This window comes from Xenopus tropicalis, chromosome 2 (assembly GCF_000004195.4).
Source record: "Xenopus tropicalis strain Nigerian chromosome 2, UCB_Xtro_10.0, whole genome shotgun sequence".
Taxonomy (NCBI): Eukaryota; Metazoa; Chordata; class Amphibia; order Anura; family Pipidae; genus Xenopus; species Xenopus tropicalis.
The window spans coordinates 111,825,803-111,847,196 of record NC_030678.2 but is presented as its reverse complement, the minus strand read 5'-3'; the positions used below and the strand labels follow the sequence as shown (position 1 = coordinate 111,847,196).

General features: G+C 37.5%; 2 protein-coding genes across 3 annotated transcripts; one reads left to right on the top strand and one right to left on the bottom strand.

Annotated features, from left to right (window-relative positions):
* Positions 1-1,933: 1,933 nt before the first annotated feature.
* Positions 1,934-7,476, top strand: LOC100145255 (uncharacterized loc100145255). Its single transcript, NM_001126736.1, is given in 4 exon segments — positions 1,934-2,041; positions 2,560-2,668; positions 5,581-5,753; positions 6,291-7,476. Coding segments are annotated over 4 exon segments (543 nt in total). The 5' UTR covers positions 1,934-1,945; the 3' UTR covers positions 6,456-7,476.
* Positions 7,477-7,566: 90 nt separating this feature from the next.
* On the bottom strand, positions 7,567-20,175 carry upf3a (UPF3A, regulator of nonsense mediated mRNA decay). Of its 2 annotated transcripts, none has more exons than XM_004911795.4 (10): positions 19,754-20,175; positions 19,238-19,344; positions 17,430-17,536; positions 16,723-16,821; positions 15,444-15,554; positions 14,421-14,476; positions 14,170-14,328; positions 13,299-13,459; positions 10,937-11,231; positions 7,567-9,706 (listed from the first exon to the last, which is right to left on the bottom strand). In XM_004911795.4, the coding sequence occupies exons 1-10, from the start codon at positions 19,901-19,903 to the stop codon at positions 9,557-9,559; spliced, it is 1,395 nt and encodes a 464-aa protein (XP_004911852.1). In that variant the 5' UTR covers positions 19,904-20,175; the 3' UTR covers positions 7,567-9,556. The 2 variants fall into 2 exon arrangements, with proteins under 2 accessions (XP_004911852.1, XP_002937909.2); XM_002937863.5 differs by having other exon boundaries at positions 9,345-9,706; positions 10,993-11,231; positions 19,754-20,173.
* Between the last annotated feature and the right edge of the window lie 1,219 nt (positions 20,176-21,394).

The window sequence follows — 21,394 nt, the reverse complement described above, 5'->3', positions numbered from 1 at the left end:
AGAATAAGTAAAAAACCACCTTAGACAATTCCTTGTGGAAAAGTAGCGACACGGGTATGGTAACATTTATAATAATTTTTCATGACTAACCTGTAGGTTAGATAATAACAAATAAACAGGCTGTCTTTATCATTGAACCATGGTAGACCTTGGAGGTAGTACTGGTTTACAATTTAAGACATATATTGGTTGACAAGGTCTCAAGTGTTTTTAATGTTTTATATTTGGTTTCCGTTTGTATATGTCTCTTGTATTGCTTTTTAGATTTGGATATTCAGTATGATGAATACTAAAGACTATACATGTTGAAACGTGTGAAATATGGACTATATTTTTGGACTAATTACTTAGATCATATTTGGGTTAAACACAAAGTTTTTCTAAATGTATTAGGTGGGGGCGGTACACTACTGGTTGTGGGAGGGTTTATTAAGTAATATATAATAGCTATTCACCTTTACACTTGATAAAGGGTCTTTGTGTGACTCAAAACATGTGGTGCTAATAAATCAGTCATGTTTGCAGCAGACACTGCCTTGGCGTGTGCTCCTGCCACTGAATATTGGATGTACATGAGCTGGAATCCAGACGGTGGGATTCGTGGAAAATTGGGGGGGGGGGGGGGGGGAAGTTGAGGACACAATTTGTTTGCTTCAGTTATGTTAAAACTTTGTTTTTGTTAATAAGGCATGGTATTTTTAAGTGGTGGCTACAAAGTAGACCTAGTTAGAGCACAGGGTATATCATAAAGCTAAAGTCACATCGAGCTCTGCCTCGGCTCCTCTGTGCCTGCATTTTCTTAGTGGGTGTAGAGAAGCTGATGTTCCGAAATGCATTTCTTGTTTCATACTGAAAACTGTTCTGGGTATCTGCACAGAGGTGACCGTGTATGTCAGTGCAGAAAAAAAAAATCAGGATGAGAACACGTTGTTTTCTCTCCATCTGCCAAACTGCACAAATATATCAGCCCAGAATGCCTCTATTACAAATAGGAATATGCCCGTTCTTGACTGTTCAGGTACTAGGACCACAATCACATTGGTTTAGGGTCACCAATAAAGTTTCATATTTGCATTTCTAAATCTAAGTGTAATGTAGATTTAAGGATTTTATGTGTGCTGTTTGACAGGGAATTCATTCAACAAGAGCTGGGCCCTGGAGAAGGGTTGCCACAAGAGGGTGGGATGATGATTTTAGGGGCAGAGCAGTGACATGGCCCTGGAGACATGACTTTTGAGGGTGTTTGTGCCTTGTTGGCATGGGGCCATGACATCATAGGTAGCAATTGGCCAGGCTATTGTTTCACAAGGCTGAAACCCAAAAAGACCTGAACAGGTGGCAACCCTAACCTGGAGGGGCAGTGGCTTTGATATCCCACCTTTAAAAGCTTGTCTAACTATTGTTCCAAAGTATTGTGATAGGCCATGCAGTGAGAAAAGTGCAAAAAAGACAAAAATCAACCAATTTTTGCACTTTGCATGACCCTGGACAGAAGTACAAGAGCATTAAGGGATGTCTATTGCAGGCAATAGTACATTTTTATATCTGGATACCACCTATAAGGGAAGGGGTATGCAAAACATACTGTAAATTCTGCCTCACTGCTAGGTGACTTTAATACAATGCTTCTTTCTTGTAAGGTACAATACACAACTTTGGCATGGCACTCGGGAAAACATCAATCTTGCCATAATAACAAAAGCTGATATACTGCATTGATTTGGCAGCAGGTCAACAATTATTCACACACATTTACTGACTATGTGCCAGAAACTAAGCATGGTTTTCTGTAAACAAATAAACCAATAAAGGATTAGCACTAATATTCTCCAGGCAGGCCCTTCCTTATCACTTATCACCGTGCCAGATCAAAGGATATATACCATACACATTTCAGCTGTAGAGTGGAAAGGCAGCAATCCACAGTTTGGCTTCTAAATCTATCATGGCTTCCCTGCTACAGGATATACTGTATGAAGTCCAGGGCCAAGCCCCTGCTCCCAACAAAGACTTCCACCATCTCATCATCACAAAAACTCAGGTAATTACTAATAATTCCTCTGTGTGCTTCAGTCAGATTCAGTTACAATTAGCTCCATACATTAAGGTGGGCCTCTGCAAAGTAGGAGAAGGGGGCAGATTCATACAGTGGGGCTTATTTGCCAACTCTAAGGAAAGTTCCTCAGTGCAGTAACCCACAGTATAAGGTTGTCTTTACAAAATCATCAATCCTTATTTTTACTACAGAAAAGATACAATAAACCATATATCTCTCTCTCTCATATCATATTATATATATATATATATATATATATATATATATAAAATAAGAAACAAAAGGAGCACTCCCTACAATCAACTGCCCCAGGTGCTGGCCAGAAGTTTATGTAAATGAAGAACAGAGTGCCGCACACACAGGGACTTCAAAAAGAACAAAAAATCTTTATTAACACGTTTCGAATACTAAATGTGTTCTTCGTCACACTAAATGTGTTCTTCTTTTATATATATATATATATAAAAGTAACTTGTCTAATTATATATTTTTGTGTCCACCAGGTAATACTAAGATCCTGGAAGATTTCTGTCCGTGCTGAGCACAGAAAAGTTTTGCCACGAGAAGTAAAAAAAACGCACAGTGAATTCTTGGAGGACAGTGGCTTTCAAAGTAAGATTTAGTGGCACCAAACAAAATACATTTTGACCAGGTAGTCTCAAATTATCAGAAAGGGTACTACAAGTAATTTAAAACTAGTTATGGTGGTACATTGTAAAAAGAAAAGAAAAAAATCAAAACGACTTGTTATCTGGAGGCTTCTCTTCCTGTGCCTTGGAGCCCTGGCAAGTCCTGCTTTGGCACCCTACTTGTGTGTAATAATGCATAAAACATGTAGGAGGTGTCTTTACTTTAAAAGCCATGTATACCCCATGCAGAATGCAGATGGTAAAGCTTTTTGCGCTTCTCTAGAGCACAGTACAAGGAAAGTTTCTGTGGTGGTAGGACCAATTTAGAACTCAGATACCCTTATGTAATATGCTAACATTATCTTAAAGTCACAGAACTAAATAGAAAAATCAACTAAGCACAGTTATCATTAATAAATATTCTTACCGAAAGCTAAAGCTATACAAAAATTGTTCTTTAAAGTGCATCTTAAAGGGGTGATTCACCTTTAAGTTAACTTTTAGTATATTATAGCATGGCCAGTCCTTAGCTACTTTTCGATTGGTCCTTTGTTTTCTCCTCTGACGCTTTCTGGCTTTCAAAAGGGGGTCACTGACCATGGCAGCCAAAAACTGTAGCTTTTTAAGACTAAATAACATTGTTATTTTTTTATTACTTATCTTTCTATTTAGACCCACTCCTATTCATATTCCACTTTCTTAATAAGCCACTGCCTGGTTACTAGGGTAATTTGCATCCCAGCAACCATACAACTGCTAAAAGTCCTAACTAGAGAGTTGCTGAATATACAGCTTAATAATTCCACAACCACAAATAATAAAAAATAGAGAACAATTACTAATTGTTTCAGAATAGTACTTTAAACAACATACTAAAAGTTAATTCAAAGGTGAATAGCCCCTTTAATCAGGATGTGTATTAGTGTTTGCAATATACAGTATGTGCTGAACATGATCTAAACAGTGATATTTGTTCAGCTGTTCTGTATTTCAAGAAGATGACAACTGGCACAAACCAGAAAATACTTCTTTGTATTGGCAGGTTCAGTATTGCCTTTAACAGCACATGGGCAAATTTTTAGTTATAGTATATGAGAAAACCAGACACCACAAGCACATAACCCCATCTCTTTATTCCATTCATAAGTGTCATTCTGTAAATCCGACTGAATTTGCCAGTGAAGCCCTTTAAAAGGTATAGACCCAAATAAACACATTTGCAGCATCTTGCATCCAGAGATGTCAAGCGCTACATCAGGGGTACCCAGACTTTGTCACCCTGTGATCTACTCTTGGCATCTGGCCTCCATCATGAGATCTACTTTAATAAAAGATAGTTGATGTTTAATACCTAAATACACATAGCAATATATATATATATATATATATATATATATATATATAATTACAGTGTTAAATTCACATTTAATGCCCACATAACTTTAAACAAGTGTCAACACAGCAGTATGGCTGCAGTCAAAAGCTCTGTTATGTTGAGGCGAAAAAAGAAGTGTTGACATGTCATCCCGCCTTGTGGTCTACCAAAATCTTTAAAGTGATGTACCTTTTGTGCACCCCTCCTCTACATCTTAAAGGCTTTAGAATTTAAAAGCATTTTACTTTAACTAGAGATGAAATAACTGGAAATATGATTATTCTGACCAAATCAGCTTTGGGCATTGTGTTAATCTTTGCACAAAGTGACTTTTTGTTGCTTAAATTCAAAACACTCCTATGTCTTTACATTCACATGTCTAATGAAACTGACCAACTGTTTGATAAACTACAATTTTCATGAACACAGTAGAGTATCCTCTCACCTAGCAGGGATAATTTGTAGCAATAGCAAGTGTTTGTCTCTCACAATAACTATGTCAACTGTATCCAAATAGTGTTTGATAAGGAAACACCTAATGGTAATATATCAACAGCAAACAATGCTTTGGCATGCCTGGGCACAAATGTGGGTTCAAAGAAAAAATCCTGGCCAGTACTCCTTCCAGCTCCTGACAGCTTTTATTTCAGTTCAAGCTACAGTGCATTTGTTTTTCAAGACCAACCAAGCACTCGACATAAAACTGCCCTTCATGTAAGAATGCCAGTCTCCATGGGCAGCTGCTCACAAGTTGCAACATATGTCTATAAGCACAGTGTTACTACCTGTAAGAAGTGGAGGAGCACATTATGGCTGGAATAATAATAAGGCAGAAGGAACAACAATATGCCTTAAAAGTCCAACAGACTACTACAGAGGTATAGGGATTACCTTTTGATTGATTTCACCGCTCTCATACTGTAGCACTGAACTCACCATGGGTAAGTGGTGAATCCAGAAAGGCTCAACCTCCTTTTATAACATAGCTGCTAAACCACACAAGTGCAGTTACCCATAGCAAGCAATGTGCAAGTATCTGAGCAACATTGCTGCTATAATTTAGCACCTATGAGGTTAGTAAATCATCGACAATTCATAATGAAACCAGTCGGAAAGAAGACAGGCAGCAGAGATACAGAAGCAAACTGATATCAAGGTTAGGTGTGGGCAACAGGCAGTGGCAGTCAGGAACAAGCTAGGTAAGGAATTGTCAGTCTGGATGCAGAAAATGATACTGGGTTCTTAGGCATGGACCAAGATAACCTAGTGATTGTTTCCTTGAGAAGTCCCAGTTGGATATCCTTGTTTTGGTGCAGAAAATCCTCAGAATGGGACAAAACCCATAAAGTTGTTAGCCCTGAGTTATGCAAAGCTTTGGGAATTAGCAAGCATTATGGCTGTGGTGCTAATGTAGCCCAAGTAATTATGTCAATAAGTTGAAACCAGAATAACAAACCACTGGAGCCAGCACAGACAGGTGAACATCTGTTATTTGTCTCTTTTTCTTTGCTTGCTTGCAGAGCAGGTACAAAGGATCTTTGGCAAGGACACAGTGGAATATGTGCTCAGTATGTGCAGGGGAAACTGTGATTTCATAGTCCGACTCCCAGATGATCTCAAGATTCGTATTTTGTCTTTTCTTGACACAAATGACATCAAAAATACATCAGAAACATGCAGAGCTTTTCAGAAGGTAATCTGTTCCTGACAAACAATTAGCAGAAAGCAGAAATAGAAATTGCTTATTTTCTTATTTTACAAATGTTTCAATTCTGCTTTGACAATGCATTTTATATTGTGTGGGCAAAAAAAAAAAGGACTCTTATTTTAACCATTTCTGTGTACATTGCCCGTTTTACTGCCAACACCATTTGCAGCATATACAAAATGTAAAGTGGATATCAATCCAAATATACTATTTTGCACATGCAGTAGTAAGCAACTTTCCTATATCTGTTCATACATTTTGCATTTATTTTTAAATTATTTGTAAATGCAATGGTAAATAAGGTCTAATGCCCACTTTCCTACAGTTAAGGTCTGAGATCGTATGACCTCTTATAAAACAGTGCTCAGCGCTGCTTTTGAATTCCCCAGTTCAGTCTGTAATAAATCAGCCCTGAGATTTAGCTTGGAAAGAGTATGGCTTCTGTCTATTCTTATGCTGTAATGAGGGTTTCAATATTGCTCTTACAATTACCAAGGCTTCATGGTACCATTTTCTTTACAGTTGTGCAGCACTGAGGAGTTTTGGGAAAAAATCAAAGCAAGGCAAGAGAAACGTATGAGCACTGTTTCCCGACTTGGCTTTCCAGGTTCTCTAAAGATAAGGAATACAAAGCAAATGTCAGAGCATTTAGCCTGGATGCAGAGAAGAAGAAGCACTTTGTTTTGAAGAAAAGCGAGTATTCCAACAAGAACACATAATAAAATCCTTCAAATCAGCCATGTTAGCAGAGAACTAAACCCTAAAAATGAATATGGCTAAAAATGCCATATTTTATATACTGATCTTACTGCACCAGTCTAAAGATTCTCTATACTGTTCGAGGCCTTGTCACAGAAGTTCCTATTTTGTTAGGAGTGTCAGTGACACTTATATGCTCAGTATGCTCTGGGCAGCTGTTGAGAAGCTAATGATTAAATTCTGATATTAACGGCACTGCTTTTAGAGCCCCGATTGTGAAGACATACAATTTCTTTAAAAAACAAACAAACAAACAAACAAACATGTTTTTATCCAGTGTTTTAACCCACATTAGGGCCTTTTATCAGGGTCCTTGATAAAGGTCTTAGTATGGGCCAAAACGTTGGATACACAACTGTGCTGAATAAAGTACCATCATTCACAAGAAATGGAGTCCTGGTCATTCTATATCATATTATGACTAAGCACACAATATCAGATTGAATACAGACATTCACTATGTATATATAAAATATGTTTTCAATAGAAAAAAAAAATATATTCCAACAAACTTTTTGTAATCCCACTGTCCATTTGGAGCAGGCATGTTTTTGACTTCTTATATCAGAACTGAGACTCAAGAAGTTGTTAACACCAAAAGAAATAAATCCACATTTGTCTGATTCAGTGGAAGAAACAGATATTCCTAAAAATGTTAGGCAAGTTGCTTCATACTGCAAACTCCTACTCTGCCGTTTGAATGGTGTGGCTCTTATTCATGCTACGTTCCTCAGAATTGTTTGTAGAGGACTCAAATACTTATTTTCCACTTCAGTTAAAAACACGTTTCCCCCATAAACCTGATGTTCTCTGGTTTTATCTTGATTTATTCTATTTATTCTATCTTTTTAGTTTATATATATATATATATAATTTTGAGTTGTATGTTTATCATGTGTGACTTTTTTCTTTATTTTTAAAATAAATCCAATAAAAAGTTATCAAAAAATATTGCAAATTCCTGGCTGATTGGAAAAACAAACAAGTTAGATTCAGTGCATTTCTAATAAGATACAAAATGATGGTGCATGCAGAAAAGTAACTTTAAATATTTATTTTTTAAAGAAAGAACGTGTGCACAACAGAAACCGCACTGGCTTGGTATATAAACAGTTTATTAAGAATTCTTGTTTTTATGTAAGGCAAAGTATCTGTCTTTATGCTGCACATTTAATCACTTACAAAAACGTGTCTCTTGAGTCTGGTTAGGGTATCGAGCATGTTAAAATCTCAAGGTGCATATCTGCAAATTCTACACACAAATACAGAGAAGTAACATAGCTGGGAAAGCACTAAGTCAGCTTGCACTATATCTATCTGCAGCTATAGCTGCAATATAAGCAACACAGCTACAAAACATTCCAACCTTCCATTAATCTGAAAACTGACTGAAAAGCTTCAGTGACAGAACTATCCACATCAAAAGCAGCAAATACAAATATACCACAATATTATTCAGGTTCAGCTACCCAAGGGGAAAGGTGTGCACCCAAAATAGAAAAGGCAGGTTAAACACCATATTTACAAGAGGATGCCATGCTTGATGTCATAGGCCTTTGTCAGGGATTTCAGATTAGATTCTGCTCAGCCTCAACTAATCCAAAATATTGGGGTTGTTATAGGCCCACACATAGTTTGATGTAAAAGAATATTGCCATGTACACAACCATTTTACATAACTATTCCTACTTACAATTAGATATATAGGCCTTCTGTGAGACCAGGCCATAGAATTTCTGTCACTCTTAACTTGTTTGTGTTATTTCTAATTCATCTCACAAGTCAGCATAATCCCCCCCTCTGTATCATCTCAAATCTCTGTTTGATCAATAAATGACTTCCATTCCAGTTCTCAAAATGTTAGTTGTTTCAAATTGACATAACTTAGCCAATGATGGTATCATGTACATCTGAAAAGTATGTATTCTCCCTACAGTAGACACTTTCAAGAATAACATTTACTTATGTATCATAGGTTGTCAGAAACTGCAGAGATATCAGTACAGTGATCAGAGATATCAGCAAACCGAGAAACCTAATGAAAGCATAAAATGTGATTAAAGTATTATTGTTTTCCACAAATTTTAATCTTTCAGTGTGTGAAAACATAGTAAATCTGAACAAAAATTTATGGTATAGTGCTACTGTGCCCCTTGCTATGGTCAGCCGCCCTGCGTCTCATAAGCCTCTGTGCAAACTCTCCTTACCTTCTGGCTTTCTCCCATCCACAATTCTCCAAACCCAGGCCATCGGGTTAATATAAACGTTAATGTATGACTGTGAGCGGGACTCTGCATAACGCTACTGACCATGAAAAAATAAGACCTGCACATGCTGCAAGACTGCTTAAAATAGGCCTTGTTTATTCTAGGCTTAGTTGCCCTTTAAAATGAAGCAGAAATTGCAGAGACTTCAGAGGGCAATATTAAAGACATGCTTGTTGCACAAACAGATGCATGCTTTATATGTTGTATATTCATACAAGTTTAAAGGGTTTGGCCAACCATTTATTCTACCTTCTACCACATCTTTGCGTTGCTATAACATAACAGCAATGTGCAAAATATTCCACATTCTGTTTTCCTCCACTTACAGCTTTATGCCTATGTGTACAGATCCATACTGAAAAGAAATTGGTCCCTATTTTTCTAGAATTGCCATGGATCTGAATGCAGTTAGGAGTCAATGCAAAGCAACACTACTTGAATTCATCAAACACACACATGTATGTACAGGCTCTTATAACACACTGAGCACAGGGAGAGCTCCGTTTGATGATGATGACTGACACATTCTAGACTAGACAATCACAAGATGTCAGAGTGTCTACCGTTCAGTTTATTTGGAGCTCTTTGGCACTAAAGGGAGTAGTAAATCAGACATCTGATTTCATAGTAAGTATTCCCTTTTTTCTGGCAGAAGTAGGAGGCAGTCAATTGTAGACTTGTGTCCGTTTCTACTGCCCATGCCATACTGGGATGCATTCATGAGCACAGAGAGTCTGCTATCTCTTCTACATATTAAGAGTTTTACCCAGCATCTTCATTCTCTGTACCTCTTCCTGCTACACTGTTGGTGTCATTCTTTCTGTAGAAGGTCTCATCAGGATATTTACTTGTAAATCCTGTAGTTATGCGATTGCGAGCTCCTGGCTGGTACAGCTGCATGGCTGGGCGATCCTGCACAAGGGAAGATGAAATCAAATGTAAGCAGACATATCTATTAATAGGTAGATTCACAAGCACCGATGCATATTTACACCAGAGGAGTAATTCAGAGCAACCAATGCGACATTGGTTTGATATGTCTAACTGAAGTAACATAGGTTGAAAAAAGACATACGTCTAACTTAATGCCTATATATAACCTGCATAACTGCTAGCTGAAGGCAAAAAAAACCCCATCTGAAGCCTCTCTAATTTGCCGCTGCGGGTTAAAAAATGACTCCAAAATAGCATTGATTCAGGGACTGTTCTGATTGCCAATTGCTGATTGGAAGTGATGGGATACTACTCTGCAATTTGCTCCTATATTAGTTAACTACTCCTAAAGTATTTATTAAATTGAATGTGATCATTTGATTTTTCTTTAGAAGAGATATATGAATCATGATGCTATAAGCCAGTCAAATGAGCCTCTCTCTCTCTCTCTCTCTCTCTCTAAAAGTTTTCTTTATGTTTATTTAGAACATCGCATCTACGCGTTTCGATCCTCGTGGGATCGTCATCCCATATATATTCCATTGCTGATGATATTGCAAATGAATATATAATTGTAAACTCACCAGTTATTTATTTTTTTCCAGTAATTTATTTATTCCAAATTAATTATAATAAAAATATTCTATTACTAGGAAATATTTTTAATAAAAAATTTGTGAACTTTGGCCATGCAACAAGCTATTACATAAAATTAGACAAAATGTAATTACTGCACCAAATGTGCACTTTACATTTCTCATACTCCAGCTGGAAACCATGTTTATATTAGTAATGCACAGAAGGGCTAGGAAGTGGACTACTAGCTGTAAATAATTTACCTTCGTGCTCATAAGTAGACAATACAGGATGCATCCATGTACTGCTCTGTTATTATGAGTTTGTAAAGAAATATTGTCAGACCTAAGACTGATCAATCATCTACATATAGGACAGCTTTTTCAGTGCACAGAGGGATGAATGCATTTCTCATTAAAGATGCAGTTGCTAAAAGAAACATGATATACTGGCTATGACAAAACACATATTTAACATCCAGAAAAGATGCTTATTTTGACAAAAAAATGTCAAGTTATAAAAGTTGGAAAACTTAAACATCAAGAGTATCCAAATGATTTTAGTGCATAAAAGACACTCATTACCAGGGGTATGCTTAGATAATGAGAAATGATCCTAGAAGATTAAAAGAACCTTATTTCTTATGCGGTCCTTTTTGGATGCCAAGTCATCACACTTGTCCTCTTTACCCAGTTTGTCTACTGCATCCGATGCAAAGCTGGAGATGTGGCTCCCTTTCTTGCACCTGTCCTGGTTGTATCCCTTACTCCATTTCTGATCGTCTTCATTCCGCCTCATAAACTTGTCATACTCATAGTGGTTTCTGTGCTTTCTGCCATCATCCATCCGAAACCTTTGCCTTTCGAGGTCTTTATCTCGGAATCTCCTTTCTGTATCCCTTTGTTCTTTATCACTTTCATTCAGGTTCCTGTCAAGGGTAAAAAAAACAATCTTGGAACCAATGGTAAATATATGCACGCTGATCGTTCAGGTTGTTTGGGGACAGCCTACATGGCTATATCAGTTTTTAATTACACCTAACAAGTGCAGTCAAGAAGAATATCTTAAATGCATGCATTGTTAACAGAATGAGTATATTTGAGATACGCAAGAGAGTTATTGGCTTCTAAACCTTTACTTTACACAATGGAATATACATCTAATTTTTAATTAGAAATGTTTTTTTATAAAGAGAAAAGAAACAAGGAAACAATAGGTTTTACATTAAATATCATTATCAACCATGCCCCCAATTCCAAGATGAACATGTTTTTACACCATACACCCAAGATTAAAGTGATTTCATCAAAATAAGGGACAACAAAAGAAACGCCACTGATAATTAAATATATTAAGTAGAGCAGAGATGAAAGTACAGAAAAGGGAGAAGAAAGCAAAGAAGGAGATCAAAGAAAGAAATGTAAAAATAAGGGGGCAAGAAGGGAAAATAAATGAAGTAAGGGAGAAGAAAAAAACACAAGGAGACATCCAGACAAAATATCAGTTACAGCAATGCCAATAAATAATGACAAAATGGGACAAAGATTAGTACTACTGTACCCAGCAGGGTTTTACTTAAAATAATTTTGTAAATTGTCTTTAGTGCTGGCAACTATAACATGCATGATCACCAGTACATTGAGCAGTAGCACAGCATCTGAAGACAAGGCCAAGGATTATAAAGAGAAAGGGGAGGGTGTGATAATCAAAAGGACATCCTCATGCAGCTGCTATGTATTGGATCTAATATACAAGCCATACAACCTTGTTATAAATACAGCACAGATCTTACAGTATTGGTGAATAATGTATTAGGAAAGCAAAACAATATCAACAGATTACACATTTCAAGCTTCAAACAAACAATAAGGACTGACACAAAACAGACATCATTAAAGGAGAAGGAAAGGCTAAGTCTCTTGGGGGTACCAAAATGTTAGGCACCCCAAGGGACTTTAAACGCTTACCTTTTACGGGGTACCTGCAGCGAGTGCTTCCTTCTTCCTTCTGTTGTCAAAATCCCTGGGCTGGCGCATGCGCAGTAGAGTGAAAAGCCAACTTTTTTGCTGAAGTTCGGCTTTTCACTCTACTGCGCAAGCGCGCAAAGAAGGAAGAGGAGATACTCGCAGCTACCCCGGGCTGGTGCGGTTTTCTCCTAACAGGGGCACCAGCCCGGGGTAGAAGGTAAGCGATTAAAGTCACTTGGGGGTGCCTAGCATTTTGGCACCCCCAAGTGACTTACCCTTTCCTTCTCCTTTAAGTTCCACCACACAGTTGCAACTGAAACATGCCATTGTTACCTTTTATTGGTTTATTTATTTATTTATAGGAAAACTAAAGTTCAACAAAGAAACAGGCTAGGAATGCAAAATTGTGTCCTTTAGCAATAAAGATCTGTTTTTCTGAAGATAGACCCAGTAGCTTACAGACAGCTTTGCTGTTGATTGCCTGAGTGCAGGGAACATAAATATACAGCGCATACAATATAGAATTCATGATACAAGGCTGATTACAAATACATTTAGATTTAAATTACATAACTGTATATAAACCAGTCCATTTGGCATCAGAATTGATTAGCATCAGCTTGTAAGACAGATGCAAACTTTCTGCTAATGTTTGGATTACAAAACCCCCTAAGCTTAGGTTCTCAACAGCAGCTGAGAGAAAACTGAGCATGTGCGTGTCACAAGATCAAAGATGGGAAGTTGCTCAGTGCCGGATTTGCCATTGGGGCACACAAGGCCACCCCCATGTGCACCCCTCGCTACAAATCCGGGCCTGGAGCTGCTGTGGACAACTTAGAAACCACAGATTGCTATAGGGTTGCTGATCCACTGGACCAGTACTGTAAGTTCAGTATATAAATTACATTTGTAGCCATATTTCTATTTAGGTTTTAGTTCTCCTTTAATAAGTATGGGAAGCTACAACATAGCATGATTCTTGTGAATATATTATACACAGTACATATAACACATAAATGAAAACTTACTTTTCTTTGAGTTCTTTGACAAAGTTTTCAAAAGGCCGTACTTTTATGCTTCCAGATACTGGAGGCTTTTCCCATTTTGCATCTTCCTCCTCAGTCTCTTCTACTTTCTCCTTCTGCTTTTCACTGGCAGCTTCATCTCCCTTTTCGGGTTTCTTAAGAAGCTACAAGAAAGTTTTTATTTGTACTTTTGGTGTTGATGAATTACACTTTTCTAAAAAACTGCATGTTTGAAATCTGAAGTCTGAAATGTGGTTTAAACTGATTCTGTTTGAAACTTATTGCATGGTGTTAGCTTACCTTACACAGACAAAAATAAGTTGCTTCCCTACCTGCTGGTAGACCTCAGCACTTCTTTCTATCCTTTGTAGTGTATCCCATAGGGAGATACAAATCCGTCAATGTTATTAAATAAGCTTAGCTCACATTTAAAAATATATCACACTACTCAAAATGCTTCAATTTAAATGTTTCATTTGAAGCAGAATTAGTCTTGGAGATACCACAGTTTAAAGAGCATCTAGCTCCTGGTTAATTTATATTGTACCAACACTCCACAGGGTGAAGGTGTTCCAGGCCCAGAATGGCAGATGCCAAAGGGGCTGCTGTATGATGCCACAGACAGTCACTATTGATTGAGCCTGTGGGGGAATGGTTGGACCTCGTTGTATGAAATGCCAGGGCCTATTTTAAATCTCAGTCCAGACCGGACCCATTCCCACAGGGAAAAGTGTGAAGCAATTTAGTCTATAGTTATCACAGGTGCTACACAAACATAACTGTCATAATAAAGTTAACATGTTTACAACCTTCCCACACTTCTTTTAACACATTACTGCAATGGATATAGGTATATAACCATGGTTTAAGTCACCTTAATTCTAATTTCTTTTTCAGAGATTTTCTTTTGCTTATCTGCTTCTTTCCGTTTACGCCTTTCCTCTTCTCTACGTTTTCTCTTTTCTTCTTCTCTTATCCGTTTCTTCTCAAGTTCACGCCTCCTTCTCTCTTCTCTTTTTTCTTCTCTTATTCTCTTTGAATTAAAAAACAGCTATTAATGCTTTCAGGGCTCATATACTGTAAAAGGCATCAATTTGTATTTATTATTCGGCATGAAATGGTTACCTGTTTTTCCAGTTTCCTGTTCTTTATAAATTCCAGTAGAGGAGTTGTTCTTCTGGCTAAAAACAAATTTACAGACAAATCACATTCCTCAATTTGATCTAAAACTATAAATAATTTATAAGGATAATTATGGCAGTTCCAGTGTAAACATAAAAATTTACTTATTTTTCACACTGTCTCAAACTTGGCTGCCATGTAGGTTAACTTATGCAATGGAAGAATGTAGTCTATTATTTTGATGTCACTGACACATCTAATAAAATCCAAAATGGAGAGCTCCTGTGCAAAACTCCAGAAGGCCTGGATCATCACTGTTATAAAATTCTGCGTTATGGATTTAATTTTACTTTAAAGGACAAGGAAAGCCTAATTTACACCCTGATGTCACCTTACATGTCTCTCCTATACATCCCTTGTGAAGAATAAGGCTTGCACATGTGCGGTAGTGTAATATCGGATTTTTTTTTTTTTCCCAAAGTAGTCTTCCAGATCAGCAGGAGAACCAGGCTTAGGTAACTGTTTCAAATCATATTATTACATTTAAAAATCATGAAAAGGCTACATATTTTTCAGTCAGTTGATGTATATTGCAAAATAGCTTGAAATTATATTTACTTTTCAAAAACCTAAAGTTGTGTTTGGGTGGAGTTAAGATGCATAGAGATGCCTAAAAATAGACAGAAAAATAGCAGTCCAGCACTTCTTTAGCACTGGACCAGGGTACCTAACATTTTGACCCCCCACAGTGAATTGGGATTTCCTTGTCCTATTGCCAGAAAGTGGCCCATGGGTAAGGCCCCATGGATAATTGGTCCTGTACTGATGTCACACCCCAGTATCCATGATAATATTAGTGCCTGTACACAGCCACTCTGGAATGGCAGACCATCAATACAGAATTTTCATCAAAACTTGCTTTTAGAAAAATACCAGTTAAAAAAAAAATCTTAAAGGAGGATGTAAATCTTAAGCCATAGCATTTAACCATTACAGCACAATATCATATGTATTTGAAAAACTTACCAATTAGTTCCTTTGTTTTTGCTTCAATTTCTCCCAGCAGAGTCTCTGGATTTGCATAAACTTTCTCTTCCTCAGCACAGTAGTTTTCTAAAAATTTCTTGTACTCAAGGTCTAAAATTTAATTAATTAATAAATTAAAGATAGTAAAAGGAATTATTGCTTATCTGGACTGAAAATGGATGCAAGGCTTGCAAAAACATGAATATGGGCACTTTATTAGTTATTAGTGTGTTTACATATTTATTTTAGGTTTGCTAAAAACCTTCATTTGTTGTGTGCATTTTTGCAAAAACATGAAGACAAGAACAAAAACCAATGTCCTTGCTCTTAACCCTAGTACTATGTAGTGCTGTATAAAACTATGTGGTTTATTTGCCAACACTATACAAATTTGAACCTGGGAGAGTAAGTGATAGCAACCAATAAGTGGTTAGATTTTTTCAACCAGCTGAAGTTAGAATAATGAAAGCAAAAGTTAATTGGTAGCCAAAATTACTATCTGTGTGCAAATGTGTCCATTGCTAATAAATTAGCTTCTGTAACTGTACAACTGTGGCTGCTTTGGCTATTCACTAATGTTAATAACTGAATGGCTATGGAAAACGGCATCCTAGGTGAGTTGCTTCTAAGGCTATGTACACGTGGTTTGAGAATATGCTTTTGCCATCTTAACACAAGCATTTTTATAAGTAAATATATGTGCCAAAGTGGTCACAATGTGCTTGTATTATATGTTTTTATACATTTTACAATATATCACAGTCCTAATATTAATTCAAATGTGTCAGATGCAAGAAAATTATGTATGCTGAAATAAAAAAAATAACTTAAAAACAAAGTTGATTGAAAATGCTGAGCTATGAGTACACTACTCTTTGCAGCACAATTTTTATTTAAATACAGTGTGCTTAAGTAGTAGTAACAATGCATCTAAAATGCATGAATTTTTGCACTCCTAAAAAAAGACTAAGAATTCTCACCTATAAGTTAATCTTTCCTACTCTCAGTGATACCTTGCAGATGTCTTTTACAACAGGGGTCCCCAACCGCCGGGCCGCGGATTGCATGGCAGTGGGCCACAGCGCACCCCCCCCCCCTACCGGCCCATGGTGCTAAAAAGGTCGGGGACCCCTGTTTTACAAGAGTGATGTAGCAGTATGTACATCTGGCACACTGCTTGTATACGTATGTCTTTTTTTACCCCACCTAACATGCATACATATTTCTGATAGCAACAAACTGCAAGGCATATTTATGAACATAAAATTTGTATCCGTGCCTTCTGCTATACTTCCTGCTTTTGCATCTTTTTTCTTTAGCTTCTTTTTAGAAATCTTTTGGAAAGGAGCAAATTCAACCACTGCAGGGTATTCCTGGCCTGTGAAAAAATAAAAAGATAAAAATAATGTTAAGTGATCACAAGGGATTGAAAATATTTTGCAAATGAAAGGCATATAAAAGACATAATGGATCACTGATGAGGCAGAAATTTCTGTTCTTCACACTGATTTTTGTATTGTGCCTCCATAGCTAATCACAGAAGAAATCAATTGTATTCAGATGCTTAGCAATTGGATTCCCTTGGGGTTGTCTAACATACTGTCACCAGTGAATCCATCTTTGCTTGTTCTTTAAAGGGCACACTGTTCTGGATACACTATATGTTCTATGTATTACTGCCATATTAAAAAAACTGGAGTAATACTTTGCATGCACTTACTCTGTGATGTGTAAAGTTGGGCATACACATATGATTTGGTGGGCCAAAGAAGAAATCATTAGATAAGTGACACCTATGCACATATAATTCAGAATCCAAGTCAGTGTTAGCATCAAATGCAAACCTAATGTGAAAAATGCCATTGGTACTATGATTTTAAGTATTTTAGAATTGACAATGTAAATGAAGTAGGTGAAACTTGACTAAGAATGAGCATTTTAGAATCTAAAATGTAAAGTGATTTCAGAAAAAAGCTCTGTTCTAACCTTTGTTGTCAATAAATATATATCCATCAAATCGGTCTCTAAATAGAAGGATGTCTTCTGGATTTCGGAAATTAATATAGGCTCTTGAAAAGAGATGGGGGAACAAGCTGCAAAATACAAAGCACAGGTATAACGGTGATGCTATCATGGGATGTATCATGGGAACCAACACAGACTCACAGATTACAACAACATATACGTATAACAGACCATAAAAAATACAGATGCTGATTACATATCTTATTCTCTCTATGTATCTAAAGAAAACAGCATAAAGCAAACAATTATTTGTCATTTAGCATGTTGGTTTGTATAAAATGTGTTCCTGCTCCCAGTTTATAAAAGGCTAGTTTTGTAGTTGAGCCTTTTTTCTGTGTAAATTATATTACCGGATACTCTACTCTGAAACGCAGAACTATTTTGTGGTTTTGATTAAATGACTAAACATAATTATTATATATTAATATAAGAGGGTCCCTTTTACCATGATCACCAAATGTACCTTCCCCTCTGTTCTGGACATTTCTCAAAGATCTCAAATGCAGTGCATGCTATTATCCAACCTTTAAACAAAATTATACCTCTGACAATAAAAATATATTGCATAAAACAGCTCATAAGTAAAATCCTGTTTCATCAAAAAAAAAACAATTTCTTAGAAATACACTCTTTTATTGGCAATATACTTTTTAGTGGATTGAATAATTCTAAATGCAGGTACATTTTAAGTACTGAGGGCTGCCGCTTGGGCTCATACGATTGACGATGCACACATGTGTATGTGTATACATGCTAGGTCACATCAGCCAGTTAATGGACAAATTTCTGACTTTTTCTCCCACACTACTTCCTGTTAAGTTAGAGCTCCATCATTTCTAGTTAGATGATCCCTAAGGGAGCACACAGCCCATTATAAAATGGTAAAAGATGTTAAAGGTTATATACCGTATATACTCGCGTATAAGCCAATCCGTATATAAGCCGAGGTACCTAATTTTACCTAAAAAAACTGGAAAAACTTAGGGTGGGAACTGCAGCAGCTACTGCTAAGTTTCAATAATCAAAATAAATACCAATAAAATTACATTAAATGAGGCATCAGTGGGGTATATGTTTTTCAATATTTATTTCAAAGAAAAACAGTAAACTAGCTCTGTAAGTGGAGAAGAGGGTCAACAAAAACAATATGGTATCAACAATGATACCTGAAGAGTACTACCCCCTTAACTCAATCAGCAACCAAGCTAAAACACAAAAATCCTTCAAAACTATATATAGTGCAGAATGGGACAGGCGAGGATGGTAGATGAAGATGAGTTTGGGGGCGAGCCAGGGCACAAGAGGGTCTGGTTGCCGGTGGCCTAATTTGCACACAAAGGACAGAGGGTGCTAGTCTGGAGGGACCCATGGCACCCGACTCGAGTATACCCATTTTGGGTGCTGAAAAACTAGGTTTATACTCGAGTATATACAGTATATATTCCAGTTTGGTAAGAATTAAATCTGAAGTTATAGTTTTCCTTTAAACTTATGAATATACAAACATCTACACTATTATACCACATTCCAACACACAAAGTTCACATCAGGTTTTATTGTACAGCGCTGCGGAATATGTTGGCGCTTTATAAATAAATGTCAATAATCAAGTTGTGTTCCACCTGTGTTCAAAGCAACTTGGTGAGTACAAAGAGACTGGAAAAAGGGACTGAGTTGGAACACATAAAAGAACCTTGACAAGGGAGTGTGGTTAAGACATTCAGTTCCCTACAGAGCCAATGCAGTAACAGGAAAAATCAAGTTATTACCTGGGATCTGCAGTACAAAACTCAAAATAATCATGTGCTGGAAGAGGATGTAGCTGCTCCTCCAATTGTTCTTTATTTAAGTTGGGTGGAAGGCGTCGTATTACAACCTGCAAGAGACATATAAGAAAACCTTACTACCCATGCCCACACTGTATGCTTTGAAGTTTACATTTGTACTCCAGTTCAACCATCATGACCCCATCCTCACCAGTGTCACTGAGAGATGTGACAGCCAAACTGGGAATCAAATGAGGAAATTACACTGTCACTAGATAGAATTAGACTCGCTGCTAGTGCTACACTTGCCTTGTGACAGAAGCCAATTGCTGATACGCTACATATTTTATACTGGCCAGATACAGGTGCAAGCGGCTAAACTCCGCCCACGTGACACTGCCTGACCAATCAGTGCTCCTTCACATCTATCACAAAAAGAACGCTCCTATGCATCCAAAGAAGGGGATGCACTTATAGATAATTATCGCTCCGAGGTAACGGCACCTATGTACCTCTTACCTTGCTTAGTGCGGCTTTTCTCTCTTCCCTGTGCCGTAGGCCGTTGATGGGTGCGTTTCCAGGTTCCAGCTCCCTGCTTTGGGTGTCACAGCTCCTGTTTTCTCGGTTGCCCCTCAGCACAGCCGGAGTAGCCTCCCGTTCGTTCCTCATGTCTGTGGTGCCCTGCCTCCCCTTTTTACAGCTTGTTGGCCGAGACAGCTAGCAAACGTAGGATTATCCTTTTGACCAGTTCGGGTCCCCTGCTTAGCAAAACGCGTCACCTCGCTCGGGGGAAAACAGTTATATATTATTTTGAGAAAATATTGTATCCGCTAGGTGCGAGACAGGTGTGTTGTTGTACGCGCGTCCCTCTCGCCTCAGTGTGAAGGAGGCTGCCGCATCAGCTACTCACCCTATGAGCAGCCACACGCATGCGCGCTCCCGCAACTTGCCACTAGCTTCTCTCTGCTTCTGTCTGATGTGAAAAGGGCAAGCCGGGTCGAATTCAGCAGGCGATGTAGGGTATTTTATTTTTGTGTGTGTTTATTAATAATATTCATATTGATGTACTAATATGTATGCATTGGGAAACTGTTTTTACATAATGAAATAAATTGGGTAGTACTGCTTAAAACACTGTTGGTTCCATGCTACTTTACATGGTTATGGTCAGTTATAGCTTTCTGCAACTCTTAGTAGAACTAGTGTAACCAGGGCTGCTATGGGAAACTTTGGGGCCCTCATGAACACAAGGTGCAGTACCAAAGTTTGGCTGCATGTGTGTGCAATATAAACAGCTGATGTTACCCCAGGGGTGTCAAACTCAATCACATAAGGGGGCCGAAATCTAAATCACAGGCTAAGTCGCGGGCTAAATTTGTTATTAATATACTTAGTAAGATACTAAGGGGTATATTTAACACAATGTGTAAAAAGTGGAGTAAGACAGTACCGGTGATGTTGCCCATAGCAGCAAATAGATGCTTTGCTACTGTTGAAATCTGATTACTGATTGGATGCCTTGGGCAACATTACTGGTAATGCTTCACTCCACTTTTTACACAGCATGATAAATATACCCCTTAGTCTTAGTTACTATGTGAGGAAAATGGAAATTGATCAGGCTGGATGGTCAGACACACTCACCAAGGGCCACATAAAACAGCCAGGTGGGCCGGATTTGGCCCCCGGCCTTGTGTTTGACATATATGGTCTAGAATAAGCAGTTCATATAATAAATGTGCTACTAAGTCAGTCAGTTTATAGTGGGTAAGTACAGTTTGCCCTAAGTTTAACCCCTTTCCCCTGCTATGCGCTGTCAATGCTTGATATGGAAGTTACGTAATTTTTTGCATAGTTTATGTAAACTGCATAAGTTTAGGGGCCCAATGATCTTGCTGTGAGGCCCAATAACTTGTTAGTAGTAGTTTATAAAAACAGTAAAAATAATTAATGCGCTAATAAGTCAGTATTTTAATTGGGAGGAGGGTCAGAGCAGTCAGTAGTAGTTCACAAAAATAATTAATGTGCTGTATTTTAATTGGATTGGGTCAGTGGAGTTTACATGTAAGATAAGTTTCTTTGAAAATAATGTATGTTTTTTAATAAGTTACGTAAATTGCATAAGCGTAGGGGTCCACCCAATAACCAGTTATCCCATTG

What these genes read in the sequence shown, in the direction of transcription:
- upf3a (XM_004911795.4), bottom strand. Translation starts at nt 19,903, where the DNA reads ATGAGGAACGAACGGGAGGCTACTCCGGCTGTGCTGAGGGGCAACCGA. An exon ending in TTTTGTACTGCAGATCCCAG is followed by an intron (nt 17,537 to 19,237) that starts GTAATAACTTGA and finishes TGTATTTTGCAG; the next exon opens with CTTGTTCCCCCATCTCTTTT. An exon ending in GTCAAAGAACTCAAAGAAAA is followed by an intron (nt 11,232 to 13,298) that starts GTAAGTTTTCAT and finishes TACCCTTGACAG; the next exon opens with GAACCTGAATGAAAGTGATA.